Genomic DNA, 17627 nt, shown 5'->3' with positions numbered 1-17627 from the left:
ATGGACAGGATTTTCTCCACCGTGCTGCTCTCTTTGCTGCTTCTCCTCCAGAGCTATGGAGTTTGGGGGGCACCTCCGCAGCCCAGAGGTAAGTGGGAGCTGAGCAGCTCCTGGGGAAGCGGGGGGTCTGTCCCCAGCTGCTGGTCACCGGCTGCCTAGGGTTGGGACAGGTTTGTTGGCAAGGAGAAGGATGAAACAATACCCAACATCAGTCCAGGAAGCAGAGGAGCTTTCTCAGGTGTTTTCCCACGGCAGTAAAACCTGGAGATGCAGTTCCTTCTGCCTCTTTCATTGCTTTAGAGTAAAAGTGGGATGCTGTGCAGAGGTGGCATCAGGTCAGCCCTAGCCCCAGCACTGCAGCAGCTTTGGGGCTCGCTGCTTTGGGCTGGAGGAGGCTCCCCCATGCCCCCCGAAACAGCTTCTCCTCAGCGCAGCTCTGCAGAGGGCCAGGAGCTCCTTGGCCAGGAGCTTGCGGAGGACTTGGCCAGACCCCCCCCAGCTCTGGTTAACCTCACCGAGCAGGAAGGTCTGGGCCAGGTTCCTGAGGCCAGGCCTTTCCTAGGTTTTACTTCAGCCATCCTTGAGCAAAGCCCATCTCTGTTTGTACTTCAAGTGGGGTGTAAAGCAGCCAGGTGGGAGAGGAGCCACCAGCTCTTTGAGGTTGCAGGGTGCAGCTCCAGTGTCTCTAAATCCTCGCTCGCAATTCGTGTCAGCAAGTGCTGGACTCAGAAGGGAAGTGCTGGTGGCCTGGTACTGAGGAAATATCTCTGATAGGGGCAGGCTGTGGCTTATGAAGGGGAGTTTGCTGATATACTGACCAGATTTTTCTTACAAACTTGGAAAGGGAGAGTTATCTTTGCTGTGGAACCACTAAGCACTACTGAAGTCAAAACCTGAACAGAGCAGCCATTCAGCCCAGCCCTACTGTGAGCCATCACTATTTCTAAAATAAACATCTTTCCATTCTGAATTACTAGGCAAGAGTCGTGTTCTCTTAATCAATAGGGGAAAGGTGCCCTAAGAGAGATTTTCTGCTAAATCAGTGCATGAAGTTGAGCTGAATAACTTCAAGTGTGGACATTTTTAAAACTAGAGGAGGATTTTACTTCTGGTTTAATTCTGCTTTAAAATAAACTATGTTGAGTCAAGATGTCACTCGGAACAAGCGTGCCTGACTGTCACCTCCTGGAGATAACGCAGACCTGTCCTGCAGAGCCAGATGTGCACAGCAGCTGTGACCAGACAGGCTGAAATCCCAAAGCTCCTGATGTCTTATAACTTCTTTTTTCTCTTCATTTCCCTGAAATATACTTCACTCCCGTAAAAAGAGGTTTAAAATGTTATTTAGAGCAAAATCACAGAGCTCCTATGCTAAAAGAAAATATACTTCAAAACTTCTATAGGATCCAATTGTTCCTAAGGGAAAAAATTAGTTTTGTTCCTTGGTTTATCCCTAAAAATGGATGTGATGCATTAGCTACAGTGGCAAAGGGGAATCTGTAGTTTATTTCTGGAGGAGCTGACTGCAGGACCTTGAGCCTTTCTCTGTATCTTCATTTATCTCCTGTAAAATGGGCATAACCAACCCCTGGTAAAGGGATTTGCAGTACTGTAGAAAATGGACTGCCATCTGAGTTTTTCCTTCCTCTGCAATGAATTATTATTGCAAAGCAAAAGTCACACATATAGGAAAAGGTTCTGTTGCATTTTAGTTGAAACTAGTGCATCTGATGAAGTAACCGCTGCCTGCTTCTCTTCTACATGCAGCATCATTTAGAGGGACCTTTTCTGGGAGCCAGAAGCAGATTCAGCATTAGTGTCTCTCAGGAAACTAACCTGATTATATTCTTTATGGATATATCACAGGGTATTTATTTTCATGTGTCTTAAAGACTGAAAGCCACATTAGATTTCACACTGAGGACTAGCTATAATATTTATGCCATAATTTGGAACAGATTTGTTGGCCCAAAAGCTCGCATTTAAAAATCTGCCCACAGAAACCTCTTTTATGGTATAACCTATATCATCCCTCTCTATGGAAATCAAATATTAGCAGAGCACTTGATATCCCTGCATAGACAGGCTAAATGATAGGAAAAAAATAATAATAATATCAGAATGTTATAGGTCTGGTGGGGAAAATGGGGCAATTCATTCAGAAATTCATAAAAAATATCAGTCCTTTTTATGCATTGCCACAGCTGAACATTAAGATGGAAAAAAGCATGAAAATGAGGAATTAAAAAAGAAAAATATTAGTCAGCTGTTTGCATTGCTAATGTTTCCTGTTTATCCATTCATTTTTTACAGTAGACACTCATGCCTTACTATGGGCTTGTAGAGATTACCTATCAATGATGTGGTTCTACATCTCTGCTGTGTTCTCCCTCACCAGCTCAAAGAAACAAAACCGTGCTGGTCTTTGCTGTGTTACAGAATTTCCTTATTAGTGCCACTAGCTGAAAAACATGAGACTGGATTGTGTAATGCCCGTTAGTTAATCTGGGACTCTTGCTTCACAACTGAAACTGAACTGCCGAGTTTAATGCCTGCTTCTGGTCAAGCATGACAAAGGCACAAGCTCATTAATTAATGTCCATGTAGCTTGCTTATACACGTCCGAAACGCAGTAACTTCTTTTGAGACTATCTTTGATGCAGAAGTGCATATAACGGGCTCCAGCTCACAGCTTTCCTCCTCCCTCCGTGCTGCTGTGAGTGAATTAAGTTTCGTGTCGACATTAGCAGCAGCCTGGTGTTACAAGTGGGCAACCTGTTCCCACAAGCGCAGAGCTGGTATCTCATCAGCTCACTGCTGTAGAAGTACATGTTGTCAACCGGTAAATGTGTTGTTCTTCCAGACATTTTTCTATGAAAGGGAAAAGCACATTTAGAAACATTAGGTTTAACTGGTCTCAGTGGGCCTCTCTAAGAAAAGGAAAGAAAAGATTGCAGCTTGCAGGTCCTCAGCTGTAAGAAGACTTTTTTTTTTTTTTCCCCTCGTGGTAGATTTTTCTCTTCTTTTTCTTTTATTTTTCTCCTCCCTCCTCATCCTTTCCAGGCACCCTGTGTCGAACCAAACCCACCGACTTGGTGTTCGTCATCGACAGCTCCCGAAGCGTGCGCCCACAGGAGTTCGAGAAAGTCAAAGTCTTCATGTCCCGGGTGATCGAGGGTCTGGACGTGGGCCCCAACTCCACACGGGTGGGTGTGATCAATTACGCCAGCGCCGTCAAGAACGAGTTCTCCCTCAAGACACACCAAACCAAAGCCGGGCTCCTGCAGGCGGTCCAGAGGATAGAGCCGCTCTCCACTGGGACTATGACTGGCCTGGCCATCCAGTTTGCCATCAGCCGGGCTTTTAGTGACTCAGAAGGGGCCAGGCTGAGGTCTCCCAATATTAATAAGGTAAGGAGATTATCCTTTGCTTGGAAGCTCCCTCTTTCAAGGGGTATGGTTGGAAAAATCAGAGAGGAGAAAAGGTGATTCTGTTTGTGTGGGACGATACTGAGACATCCTTGAGATGTTAAATGCTTTGATTGCATGGGGCGCAGAGTTGGCCAGAAGTTGCTGGTGTAAATTTAATCCAGCTTCACCAGCTCTACGCCCTGACTGGAGTGTCTGTGCTGTGGGACATGGCTCCCGGCTTCCAAAACATGCTGCCGTGAAATGCTCGTTTCAGCCAGGTTTCCTAGGCCTGAACGTACTGAGATTATCAGTCATCTTCCCCAATGCACTGTAATGAAAACGCTTCAGAATCCACCATGGTGAAAAGTGAGACAACCTTCTGAAAGTTTCCTTTGAAATGGGCCCTTTCAGCTGCATATATAAAGCAAAGTGCTGTTTCTGTATCCTCCACTGCTCTCACAGTTCTTTGTAGGCTGGCTAATGGCTATGTTTTCCTTTCTGGGTATTTCCTTCTTGTACACTGGCTTTAATGACTATTTAGCATTTAAGGCTGTGGTATAAGATCAGATTAATTCCACACCTGGCTCCATCACTGCTCCTGACCCAGTTTCCCTGCTCAGGAAGCTCACCCTTTAAAAAAAATACTCTACAGATACCTCACTCACCCCCTCCAGATTTGGCCCTGAAGGCAACCAGACCTCAGCCCAGTGACAGTCATCAGGAAAACTCTCTTCTGAGCATGGGGAAAATACATATTATTTTCAATATATGTTTTATCTAAACATCGTAAATGAACCTCCTAGGCCTTTTTGTCCTGTGCCAGCTCCGCTGGCTCTCTACTATAAGACCAGACCAGAAAAATAAGCAAAGGCTTTAGCAAACAGAGAGAGCTTTCCACCAGCTGGACAACAGCCCAGCTGTTGGAGCGAGGAAGCTTGGGATTTTTCTCCTGATTACAACATTTTTGGAATGTCGGACGCTTTCCATTTCCCTTACTGCTGGTAATGCTCTAGGGAAGGCAGAGCAGTATATGGAAAGATGCCCAGGGATGGCAAGTTAAAAATAATACTGGAAAGTGTAAAACAGGCACCTATAATGATCTGTCAACTCCAAAAAACAGCATCCTGAAAGCTTTACTGGACTGGAATTCACAAGACACCCCTGAAAAATGAGACCATCACCCCACAAGATGATCCAGTTAATTTTCTTGTGTGCTCCTTCACCCTGTTGAACCACAGGCAACTTGCAAATGTGAATGAATCCATCCTCATGTTGTCTTTCATTGTGGGGCACACAGTGGGGAAATTATCTGTATTTTAGTCTAAATCTGGCTTCACACCATAGGAAGAAAACCAAGAGTGATAACCTGAGAAAATTACACTTCGAGAAGCTTTCCCTAAGTTTCATCGGCAATCAGCCTCAGAAAAATTCATCTGACCATCACATCACTCCTTGGGCTTAGGAGTCACTGACTGCAAAATCCAATAACCCAGCTCTCACAGGGCAGCTCAGGGGCCTGATGGCTTTTTATTCAAAAGGAGTAATGTTTTTTGCTTGTCAAGTGGTTTGAGGTTCACTGAAAGAAATTATTGCAATATGGCAAGGCATTATTAATATTCTATTGTCATTAATTTTTAGTAAAGAGCTTTAAAATCCTTTAGGTGCAAGACTAATTGTTCTCATTCAACTACTTCAAAGAAATCAAGTGTGGAATCAGCCTTTCACTCAAATCTGCTGTTTTTTGGAGGTACAAACAACTTCCTGCAGCTGCCAAGGTGTGTTTTGCATTTCCCCACTTCCCCAGCAGCAGCAAGTGTGCCACCAGCCACAAGGCAAGGCAGCAGTGGTACAGGCTGCCCACTCCCACCGTTTGCAGGCTTTGGAAAAGACTCACTTCTCAGTGAGCTCGGGGCTGCCCTCTTTCTCCATGGACCACTTAACTGAAGAGCTGTTTCAGATGTTGCATGCAAGAGATGTTTTCCTCCAGTGAAACCATTCCAGGAGAGATGAAGGGAAGGTGGTAGCTCCCCAGCAGAGCCCTCTTGCCACCTCGCCGAGAGCCCAGCTTGGCCAGAGCACCCTGTGCTGGGAAAATGTGAGCAGATGGGGGCTGCAGGTCTCCTCTAAGAAGGATCATCCATGGCCATATACAAACAGTGACTTTCTGTCCAGAAGAAAAATGTTATGGGAAATCTTCTTTTCTGGGTATTGTTTAGCACAAAACTAGGCAACTGAACCACAACAACAACAAAACTATCTGGGTGATAATATCTATTTCTGCTTTTCAGAAATTCTTAATATGATTGAAATGAAAAAAAAAAAAAGTTAAACAAGAACAGAGAAAATGTTTCGCCTTCCACAAAAAAAAAAATCCCAACAGTTTGAATGCCAGACCACTGAAACATTTCAGTTGTTGAGTATTGACAGACAAAAAGGCCATTTACTTAAAGCTTATTTTTTTTCTCCATTAATTCTTGGTCAGTACTTCCAGACCAAGGTGCTGGAAAGCTTGACAAAGTAAGTCCAGCAAACTCTTTCCCTTCTTTGACCTTCTTGCTTCTCAGGATGGCCCCATCATCTGCCGGGATGATGAATAGACCATGCAGTAATTTAGGGAAGGGAAGCTTCCAGAAATGCTGAGCACAGTCCTTGTTCCTTCACACGGCAGAAATCCAGCAAGACCTTGTGAAAATTGGCGCGAGGATTTTCAACCACGTGGGGCTGGCCAACGCATCACAAGATCATTTAGTCTTGCTGTGCTCTGTGCAGCAAATGTCACTGCAGGATGGGGAAAAACACTATTTGTTTCTGCAAGAGCTCAAAGTAAACTCTCTTTATACCTCTATCAAAACTACAGGGGTGCCCAATTACTTTTATCTTTCTTTAGGAAGAACAACAAATAGGTTGTCAAATTGATGAGAAAATCAGGGGCTTATTCAGCTTTCTTCTCAATTCCCCTTTCACTGCTGTTACAACATTCATGTAATACACTGCGTAATGAGACATAGCTCCCTCATTAGCTGCTGGATTGCCTGCACATGGCTGCCCTGAAATATGAATATCTAGGGATGCCCGTGAATACTCTAGTGTCTCAGTTAACCGAGAATAAATTGTGTCATGAGAACATAGGAGATTTCTATATGAGAGAAGTAACACAAGACGGAGATTCTGGATCCAGAAAGTAAGGAATTCACAGAAAGAAAAAAAAAGAAAGGTGGTGTTAAAACGAATAAAAATTTGACCTCAAAAAGCAAAAGTTTCTGAGTTTCCCTAGGGAAAAACTGGAGATCCTGTTCAGCTATTTGGGACAGAAAAGAGAGTTCACCCTTTCTTATTTCTTCCCACACGGCCACCAGCTGAGCCCAGCACAACCTCTGCTGCAGGCGTGGTGGTTGCTCCTTGCTTCTGACCCATCGTGCTCTTTTCCAAACAAGGCACATATCAGGACTTCCAGTTTTTTTAAATGAGACAAGGTCATAACACAGAGAATTACAGATATCCTGTGACTGAAAATCATTTGGAGGTAGGTTTAAAACAAAAGGATGTGATTTTTTTTCATGCTGGAACTCTGCCTGAAGCTGGCAGAGAGGGCAAAGGTCTAGAAGGGGAATCCTGGGAAAAGTCAGGATTTCCTGATTATCAAGATATGTATATAAATATATACAATAGCAAAATCACTTTAAATTTGTTTCTATTTCTCACACTCTTTCTGTAAGCACCTGGTCCTGTCCAAGCTCCCAGAAAGTCTCCCTGGCTGGCTGGTGCTGGGTCTGACTCCTGTTAGTCACTTTAGCCATAGGCTTGCTGCTAAATTCCCAGTGCCAGACTCTTTGTGCCTCCAAATTCTATTCTTTCCAAATTCCAACAGCAGGTCAGAAAGCAGCATGAATATTGATTGCACTGTAGATTTTCACACAGATCCGTTATGAAAATCCTTCCCATCAGATCCAGATGTGGATGCTGCTACTGGACATCTCCTGGGTTGTATCTGGGGCTCAGGCCTATGTAGAGATTCCACCCTGATGTGAAGAACCTAAGGAACTGATTAAACTCAGAGAATTACTTTACTTAGACAGAGAAATGCCAGGAGGACATGGAACACCTCTGTCCTGTGACAAACACTGCAAGAAAAATACACAGCTGCTGACCGAGACCTGTTCACAGGGCAGAGCTCCTCGCAGCTGCGACTTGATGGTACATCTTGTTTCTGACAGGCTTTTGCTAAGCTCCGACTGGCAGCCCCATCTCAGAGCTGCTCAGCCCGCTGCTAAGCCAAGGGCTCTCTCTCCTGGCAGAAAGCACGACTGCATGGCTGCTGTTCCTGAAATAACACGATTGTTCCTCTTGATCAGTCTGTGTTTGCCACGTTCATTCGCCTGTATGAGCACTGACAGCTGCCACAGGTGACTCTTTTCTTATTTTGGTCATGAGCAAAGGAGAAATACTTCCATGTATTTTATTTATTTATTCTCTTAGAAGCATTCAATTGCAGAATCCTAGTGTCCATGATTTTTTTTTAATCTTGTAGCCCTTAGGAAGAGTAGATGAACACCTGAGCTTGCAGCCCTTCACCAGACTGAAAGTTCTGCATTTTTCCAGGTTCACCCATCTTTTGTACAGAAGGAAAGCTCTGAATGGGCAGCAGGTTACTTTAGCATTGCAAATGCACTGGGGCAGATGAGTGCAGCGCTCAGCCATCCCTCTGCAGACAAGTGGGCAGAGGGCAAGGAACCACTTCAGCAGCATGGCCAGGGCCCCATGGGAACAGGGGGCAGGGAACTCCACTCCTGACCTTACAAAGATGACTCTTCTCCCACCCAAGGGTGCAAAACAGCCGTCATGCTGTCCCAGCTGAGCAGCTGATGGGTCTCCTGATTTCATCTTCAGAAAGATGGAGAGCATACATGGCCTAGAGGACAACAGCAAATACCACCTTGGTGACCTGACGATAGCTCACTCAAACCCATTGGTGCTTCTAGACGGACTTTTCTCTCTGTTTCTCTCTCTCTCTCTTTTTTTTTTTTTTCTACTGCTCATTATGTTTCTCCATACTGCATTACATCCCAATTAGTTGCTTGGGACTTGACAGCAGTGTCACAATAAAACAATTGTAAGGAAAAGTGGCAGGAGCAGATGAATTGCCAAAGAATGGAAATGAAGGTTCTGTGACAATGTCACTTATCAGAAGAAGAAGAAAGAGGAAAACAGGCAATCTAGCAACAGGAGCGGGACTCTTGGAGGCTTTCCACTGGTTTAGGGTTTCACCATCCATGGTGAAATCCAGTTCCCACTTATATCAGCTGTCATTTTAATGCTGATGTTAGTAGGGGTAGGATTTCACCACTGCTTTTTGTGGTGGAATGGGAAATCAGAAATCATGCCTGGCACCGACACATGGTGTGACCTTACACAGATCACTTCCCCTCTTTCTGCTTCAGTTTCTCCAACCATAAAATGGGGAAAAGCCTTAACGTCCTTAGTTTACCATACTTCTGAGATTCCTAGATGGACAAAGATGCTACGAAAGTCCCAGAGGTGCCCTTAGTGTCAGCTGGGGGTTCATGAAATAGTTAGAGTTTGGCTTGAGCATTAGTTTGCTTATGAAGAATGTAACCTTTACTTTGGTTTCCTTAGGGCCGAGATGCACCAGATGTCCCTTAATTAAAACAGTCAGGTCCACGGCAGTTTAACCTTTCCAGCTCAGGAAGAAACAAACTGCACATGAAAAGAATGGCTTGTGTGATCTCAGGAAGAACAGGAAGAGGGGGAGGAGACGCCATTTCCTTTTTTCTTTAATTTTAGAAATGTGAACCCTTCTTTACTAATCCAGGCTGTTCCACAAGCAGTAGTGATACTGAGCCCATTTCACACACACACCTGGTCTCTGCCCCTCTCTGTGCAGGTGGCGATTGTCGTGACCGACGGACGTCCCCAGGATGGAGTGCAGGATGTGTCAGCAAGGGCCAGAGCAGCTGGCATCGAGATCTTTGCCATCGGGGTTGGCCGGGTGGACATGCACACCCTGCGGCAAATTGCTAGCGAGCCCCTGGATGACCACGTGGACTATGTGGAGAGCTACAGTGTTATAGAGAAGCTGACCCACAAGTTTCAAGAAGCTTTCTGTGGTAAGTCCTTGCCACAACCCCAGGGTTCCTAGCCAAGAAGTGCAAGTGGCTGCCAGCAAGCTTTTCACAGAAATGTCACATGTGATCATCCTTCACCCATCTGCTTCCTTTTTCCAAGGACTTGGGTCTGCAGAACAAATCAGTATGGCAGAGAGGTGCTCTCTGAAGTTGCTTTTCAAGAGTTTGAGGCCTTGTTTAGGGAATTTCAGGTTTTGTTTACAGAAGTCTCCAGACTTCATTTGTACCCAAGAGTTTGTACACACATACTGCTTGAGGCAGAGAAAAAGAACCTGGAAAACATGAGCTTTAAATAGCTAAAATCATTGCCCTTATGTTTAAACCTAGCTGGGCAGTGCTGACGATCTGGCTGGTAATTTCCCCTGCCAGTATCTTCTGAATTCCCTGTTAAGCAAGGGCTGGTTTCACTTGCCTGCTGGAGACTGAGCCACCTTTGCCTGATTGTGCTGTTATTTTTGCAAGCCCTGTGCAGTAGGAAACTCTCCTGGTTGGTACAGTACCTAATACCTATCTGCATAGTATATAAAAAGAGCCTGACTATCCTACAAACACATATTCACTCCTACATGAACCAGTGAATGGAATGAGAGAGCTTTATTGCTTTCGAACATACCCAGAAGCTGTAGGAGGTGGTCTATAAATACCCGTTTTGTGTCAGCAAGAGTGGCCTGGGGGCTTCACACGCCCATCCTGCCAAAGCACAGACGTGTGGCAACACTTTTTAAAAGGTGCAATACACCACAGTGCCTACGGCAGAGCATTGTAAACACGTACACACAGATGGACCTGTAAAACTCTCTGAGACTGACTTCTTCAAGAGGTGTAAAATTTCATGATTCAACTTTCAGCCTGCAAATGATGGGGGGGAGCAGCTTTTTGTCAAGGAAAACTTCATCCTCTGTAGGAAGGAGGAAAACTTTGAATATAAAGTGAGTCATATATTATAATGAGGTGTCACCACAGCAGAAGCTCATGAAAGAAGGGAACAAATACTACATACTAAGGGGAGCAGAGGCAATATTCAAGAAGGTGGAATCCAGGCCATGAATATTCGTGGGAGTTTGTGTTGGCTGCCCTGGAGTCAGGAGTCAGCCAGAGACAGAGAGGCCTGAAAATGTGTTTTGAAGTTCTGGCATTGGTGTCATTCAGAAAGAGAGGGGAAAAAAATCCTTTCTGGGCCTCGCTTTTCAAATTTGTAACATGCAGCTGACAAAGTTCTCCCCATGGTAAAAACCCTCAGAGATGAATCCAAGGGAAGCACTGTGCTAAGGATTATTACAGCTAACAGACAGCAGCACCATATTAACTGCCAAGTTGGTTGTTATCATGCTATGCAAGCAGCTGCACAAAACTGTCCTTGGAGATGTACCCAAACACCACCTGCTATTGCAAAGCACAGCTTGTGGAAGCAGTGTGCAGTGGAAGCAGGAGGAGCTGTGCAGCACTGTCCAAGCTGCTTCCCATAATGCTCAACAAACACATGAGAAAAAGGGAGACCTTTAATGATCCAGCTACTAGTTAGACTGATAAGATCTCTGTAGCCTTCAAAGAACTCAACCTGAGAGCCCAGTGTTATAGCCAACTGCATAGCCAATAATATTCCTAATTATATCAGCTACTGTTATATGGCACAATATGCAGGTGCATGAATTGGGAAGGCCAAAAGTACAAAATACATGTAGAGCAGAACACAAACAAATAGAAATAATGAGCAGTATCCCCTTAATTTTGAAAGACTTCACACCACCTCCCACCATTGCAATAAAACCAGAAGTGCTCCATTTTCTGCACAGATTTCCCTGGTATTTGTGAATAAATTTGCTGCAACCAGATCTGTTTAGCCTCAGATTTGTTTTCCATCATCATTGCTGTAGCCATGACAGTGCTGTCAGTCACTGAGTGCTGCTGGCTCAAACTGCTGCAGTTCAGCTTCTGTTTGCTCGGCATCTCATAGGAGTCAGATCCAGGTTAAGATCAGCAGGCAGAAATATTTGTAAAGAGTGAATCTGAAAGTTGTATGTGTGAAGGTAGCTCTGAAGTGAATTCCAAGTATGTTTGGACATGAAGCCCATCCGGGAATGACAGCTGTACCTGGCACTGAACTCACTAATCATAACTGTACTATGTAGCTGGGAAAATGGGTACTGGCCAGCCCAGATGGTAGTTTGGAAACCAAGTTTCATCCTGTAGCTTTGGAGACTGAAGTAGATTATGATATGCCCGACAGACAGATGGTTTTTGCCCTTGTTGTGGAGACTATTTCTAGTCCTGGCTGTGTCTCGGAGTCGGGAGACTTGTCACAATTTCTCCTTCCTTCTTATATCTCAATTACTATCCAAGAGTAATGACTTCCTGCTGCTTTGTATGGCTGCAGGGTGGGTTTAGTTATCACTCAGTGTATAGGATAAATATCATGCCTTCTTCATGGGCTATGTCGGCTCTGGGTTGCGAAGCCTTGGCAAGGTCTCTGATTTTAATCTGCACCTTTACTTGCAGTGGTGTCAGACCTGTGTGCCACTGGAGACCACGACTGTGAGCAGATCTGTATCAGCACCCCAGGATCGTACAAGTGCGCTTGTAAAGAGGGTTTCACGCTGAACAATGATGGGAAGACCTGCAGCGGTACGTAATGACTTTCATTTGCACTGAGCTGAGCTGCGATCTGCAGTGGTGGGGTAGGGATAAGATTGAGACATGGCAGACATGTTCTGCTCAGAAAAGTCAGGGAAGGAAACCACAAATGTGAACTGTTGGTGATTTTTGATTGATCAAACATATTTCATTAGCAATAAAATGGTACTAGGTTTATATTTTCCTACATAATTAAGCAGTCCTAGTTGCTGTCTTCTTTCTCCCTCTTCTCACATTTTGCTTCAGCTTGCAGTGGTGGGTCAGGATCTGCCCTGGATCTCGTTTTCCTGATTGATGGATCCAAGAGTGTAAGGCCTGAGAACTTTGAGCTGGTGAAGAAATTCATCAACCAGATCGTGGAGTCACTGGAGGTGTCAGAAAAACAGGCCCAAGTTGGCCTGGTTCAGTACTCCAGTTCTGTCAGGCAGGAGTTTCCTCTGGGGCAGTTCAAGAACAAGAAGGACATCAAAGCAGCGGTCAAGAAAATGGACTACATGGAGAAAGGAACGATGACTGGCCAGGCTCTGAAGTACCTCATTGACAGCTCCTTTTCCATTGCCAATGGCGCAAGGCCTGGGGTCCCGAAGGTGGGCATAGTGTTCACCGATGGACGGTCACAAGATTACATCACCGATGCTGCTAAGAAAGCCAAAGATTTAGGTAGGTCTACTGAATTCTTAGTGGTTTGTTTCTCCCTTTGAACCACGCACTGTATCTAGTATCAATCTAGGCATCACTCATTACCAGGTGTCTCTTACCTAGGATAGAAACAGGATACCATAGAGCAACTTTTCCCAGATGTTGCTTGGCTGTCCCTGCACACTTATGCAGAACTTGGAGCAGCTCTGGCTGGGGCTTCAGATGAACCTTGGTTTGCCAGCAGCTGCTTTTTGCGCCCACAGCTCCTCTGTGTCTGATCTAAGTCTGCAGGATGTCTCTCTGCTGGACAGAATGGGGTTTCATACATTTGTTATGGGATACACACTGGTGTAGCATCTCACAGAAATGAGAAGGAAACTTCAGGGGAAAGCTGAGGATCTATCTGCTGTTATTAGTCAAATTCAAGTCACCATCGGTGGCACCCACAGTAAGGCAAAGACAACCAGCAGACAGCCACATGGAGAATAACAGGAGTTGCAGGGCCAAGCGTGGTTTGGCTGTATCAGCCTTAAGGCCTGTCAAAGAAAAAGAAGAAACAATAAATAAACAAAGCAGAAACACATATTGAGGGAGAAAATGTGGACTCTCTGCCCAAATCCTAGACACACCCAGACATGCTAATAAGAAATTTTCTTCAGTTTCTTCTGGAACATTAAAAGAGTACAATGGCTACATATGGATATATTTATATGTCTAAATACTGTCAAGTATATCTGAGATCTGCCTCTTTGCTGACCTCCTGCTGAACAAGTTCACAGTCTTCTGCCATCACTGTTAAATGGATGCAGCCCATGTGAATACCTTCATGAACTGTTAAATCCTTCACTTCCTTTTAAGTTTGGTCTCAACCACTGGATGTGACTAAGGGCTAGCACATAGCCAATGCAGGTCAAGTACAAGCTTAGGAAAAGCTGATGTCTACAAAATAAGTTGACAGGTTATGTGGTTGTTCAGCTCTCATAAAACAAAAGGTCCTTCTAAACTGCATGCATAGAAACAAGACTTCAGGCCTTGTTTCTTCCTCTTCTCTTCTCCCCACGCAGACATCCCCAACAGCTACTACTAAGTGATTTCACTGGGATAAATAACAAGATACTTACAACTAGATTCCAAACACGTTCCTTGCACTGAACTTCTGGGAAAAATAACTGGACACAATCAGAGGCAGAAAGGCTATGAAAAAAGGGGAGGAAAGGAAAGCATTACCAAAGTCTAGACCTAAACTTGGACAAGTAGAGACAAATATTTCTAAACAGGTGTTAAGTAGCATTATCATTCAAGTCAAGGGGAAAACTGCAGTTCAATAGAAACTGGATTTAAACCAGAGGTGGTAATCAGCCTCTGGCAGTGAAGCACAATACCTGGACACATGTCCTTAACTCACAGTACGGGTTGCTCGTGATAGAAAATATGAGTTGCAATTTTAGAAAGCCATCCAGGTACAATTTTACTGAACCTGCAGGTCTCTGTTGCACAGGGGACTTTGCCACTACATAGGCTGATAATGATGGCTGGAGGCTATTATGAAAACTTCCACCATTTCCTTTTGCTGTATCATTGCTTCCATATTAGTTGGATGCATGATGCTGTCAAGGTGTTATAATGATCTGTCCTTTCTTGTGTCTCTAAAACATCGTTCTTGTGGTGATAGTGGTCATTATCTGGATAATTCTAGTAAAACTTTGCCTGCAAAATATTTTGGAACTCTGGGTGACCTGAAATAAGTCTGTAAAAGTAGAGGGTAAAGGAGTCAGTTTCCCAATTAACATCAGCAGAGTTTCAGGGAGGCTGGGGGTGCAGAAGGAAGGCAAGGATGTAAACACTAATGGGGATTGGTGCCATAGCAGCACGATGCTCCACGGCTGTCCAACTGACCAGTTCTTATTGCTCGCAGGATTTAGGATGTTTGCTGTGGGAGTTGGTAACGCAGTGGAGGATGAGCTGAGGGAAATCGCTTCAGAACCAGTAGCTGAGCACTACTTCTACACAGCTGACTTCAGAACCATCAGCAACATCGGGAAGAAGCTGCAAATGAAAATCTGCATTGGTGAGAGTGGGGGACTTGGGAGAGAGGAGGATTTAGTCGCGGCATTTAGAGAGCAACAAGGCCTAGAAGATTGAAACAAAAGGACAAAAATCCCCTTTCAGATGATTGTTACAATGAACTTTCCATTCTCAGGGTATCAAGTTTGCAGATTACTCAGAAAGGTCATGAGACATCTGATATTTGGGTGGTTACCTGAACCCCAGCCACCCACAAATCTCAGGCATCTCATCCTCACTGGAGGAGCCCTGTATTTTGTCAGATTCAAATTTTTGGGGCACACTTTAAGCATCAGTGGGTTTTCAAGAAACTGGAAGTCCAGGAAAGACTTCTTGCACAGAGCCTGCCCTATATAGCAATGAAATGTGAGAGTCTCTAGACTACTGAGCTTAAAGACAGAAGTGATCAGTCAGACAATTAGAAGGAATGGTATTTTGATTTCATTTGTGTTTGTGATAAAGAATATAAGATTTGCTTTATTTCACATTTCAGTAATTTTTAATTCTTTTTTTTTTGTACCACTTAACACTTCTTCTTGATGCTCTGGTCCACAGAGGAAGATCCATGTGAATGTAAATCTATTGTGAAGTTCCAGACAAAAGTAGAAGAACTCATCAATTCATTGCAAAGGAAATATATCCTTTGGAAGCGGTCTGTGTTCAGAACCTAGTGCGCTGGGCCAGGCTTTCTGGAGGGACCAGTGGGGAAAGCCTACACGTGGGGAATCTCAGATACATGGTCAGAAAGCTGGAAAGTGAGACCCTTGGGTTCTGATAGTGTCTACCAGGAAGAGTCCCTGCACCAGAGTGCAAGCTTCTGTCCTGACACAAAATAAGAATAGGCTGAAAACAATAGAGCCAAAGCAGAACATGCCAACCCATTGCTGGTCAGTAATGAACTGCAGGCACCAAGACCTAGGTCAGTTTTTAGGAAGATGCTTAAATGATGCCAATGAGAGAAGTATGGAAGCATGGTTCCTGCATGGGATAATGCTGCTGCCTCTGCGTGCTGCAGGTCCTGCAAAGCAGGCCAGAATGTGAGGGCTGAGAGCAGCAGCGGCTAACACTGGACTGTGAGCAGAAGAAAACACTGGTGCATGCATGCAGCTGCTAAGTCATTAAAGCTCCATGGATGGGATTCTTTTTATATGATGGTAAATGGCTACCATGCTTGCATCTGAGCTGGCTGCCTGAATTTCTCCACAGAACTGGAGGGAAGGAGGGTCATCTACAGCACAACACTTCTGTCGATACTGTTGGTGGTCTGGATAAAGTCAGGCAAATTGCATTGTATAGGTCCAATTTTTCTCAGATGGCTAAGCCTCCATCCTGAGGGACTAATTCCCACATAACTGCTCACTGCAAACATCTCTGGGGAGGTGGGTAGGATCCCACCTGAACTGAGTTTTTGGGATGGTATTCTGTCATGCCGGGTTCTGTCATATTGTACAAAGGCCAGAAATAAGTGGTGGGAAGAGAAATAAGGAAAAGCAAAAGAGATGTGAGTAAGATTCAACCTTCTCATGAGGAAAGGAATTAGTGAAACATTGGAGCAACTCACAACAGGGTTAGGGACAATCTTCATTACATACCATTTTAAAAACAATGTTCTAATTTATACACACATTTCTGTGGTTTGTTATGTCAGTTACACAGCATATTTTCTCCTCTTTAAGTCAAATTGAGTGAAATCCGTGACTTATATTATGCAAAAGGTCAGAGTAAATCAGCAGTTCTCACCCAGCGGGTTGCCGCTCCCAGGCACATCACAAAAAGCAATTAGTGAAAAGAGCAGAAAATTGCAACACGGTATAACTCCAGGAAAAGCACCCTGCTCCACTCTTCATGCAACCCATTCTGATCCAGGTCAGGAATTCTCTGTCAACCTCTCAAAACACACTCCAACCATTCCTGTATTTTTTACTCTTCCTTTTATAGTGTTTTATATAGGTGCATGCGAGTATGTGTGCATGTGTGAATGTTTTAACTTCAGTAAAAGTTGGAGAAAGAAAAAAAAAAACATACAACAAAACTGTTCAGCCTGAACAGTTAGAGAAATGCCAGAGAGATGATTTTTGGGATTCCTCTGCTACCTGCTCCCAGCCAGGCAGCTCAGGTATCTGTTCTGTAAGCTAGGGGAGGACTTGGGCCATGAAACACCAACGTGCGTTGTCATTTCTTCTCCTTAACTCTTGTTTACTGGAAGCTGTGGCAAAAAGGATTGAAGCCCTGGAGAACAAGATCATCTAAGACCCCGAAAGAGTATTATTTCTCTCCTTCCAAGTGTAACAAAACTAGAACTCCTTCCTTTGTATGGAGGGCAGCTCAGCCACAGTGCTATGGCCAGCTTGTATTTTTAAAAGAGTCTAGTCTACATGCATTTGTTTAAAAGGGAAAAAGTGTAACAGTAGAGCAGACATTGTATAACAGGCAGAGCACTGTGTTTGATGGAGAGCTAGACCATGCTAATGTTCATTGCATCATGTAGAGTGCATATATAAAAACCTGGGAAGATTTGTTTTTGATTTAAAGCTTAATATATATATGTGTGTGTGTTTAAAGGTACTTGACTAAGAGTTCTGTGAATCCTTGCTGTGTTCTTCTGCATCTTTTGTTTCTATGCATGAGGTAATTTAATTTAAAAGTCAAAGTGACTTAAAATCAACTCAGATGATGAGTGTAAAAAGTCAATCCTAGCAGTTGATTGTCTTGTTATTATAAACATGAAGCATTTGTCTGT

At 44.2% G+C, this 17627-nt stretch overlaps 1 protein-coding gene across 1 annotated transcript; it reads left to right on the top strand.

Annotated features, from left to right (window-relative positions):
• MATN1 (matrilin 1) lies at window positions 1-17137 on the top strand. The gene is made up of 8 exons (XM_035565124.1): window positions 1-88; window positions 3064-3410; window positions 9313-9535; window positions 12050-12175; window positions 12431-12844; window positions 14739-14891; window positions 15443-15523; window positions 17088-17137. Exons 1-8 carry the CDS (start codon window positions 1-3, stop codon window positions 17135-17137), a joined length of 1482 nt encoding a protein of 493 aa, XP_035421017.1.
• Window positions 17138-17627: the final 490 nt, after the last annotated feature.

The sequence above is a fragment of the Cygnus atratus genome, chromosome 23 (genome assembly GCF_013377495.2).
Source record: "Cygnus atratus isolate AKBS03 ecotype Queensland, Australia chromosome 23, CAtr_DNAZoo_HiC_assembly, whole genome shotgun sequence".
Lineage (NCBI taxonomy): Eukaryota > Metazoa > Chordata > Aves > Anseriformes > Anatidae > Cygnus > Cygnus atratus.
The sequence above is the reverse complement of the archived record's forward strand: the minus strand, read 5'-3'. Positions and strand labels throughout refer to the sequence as shown.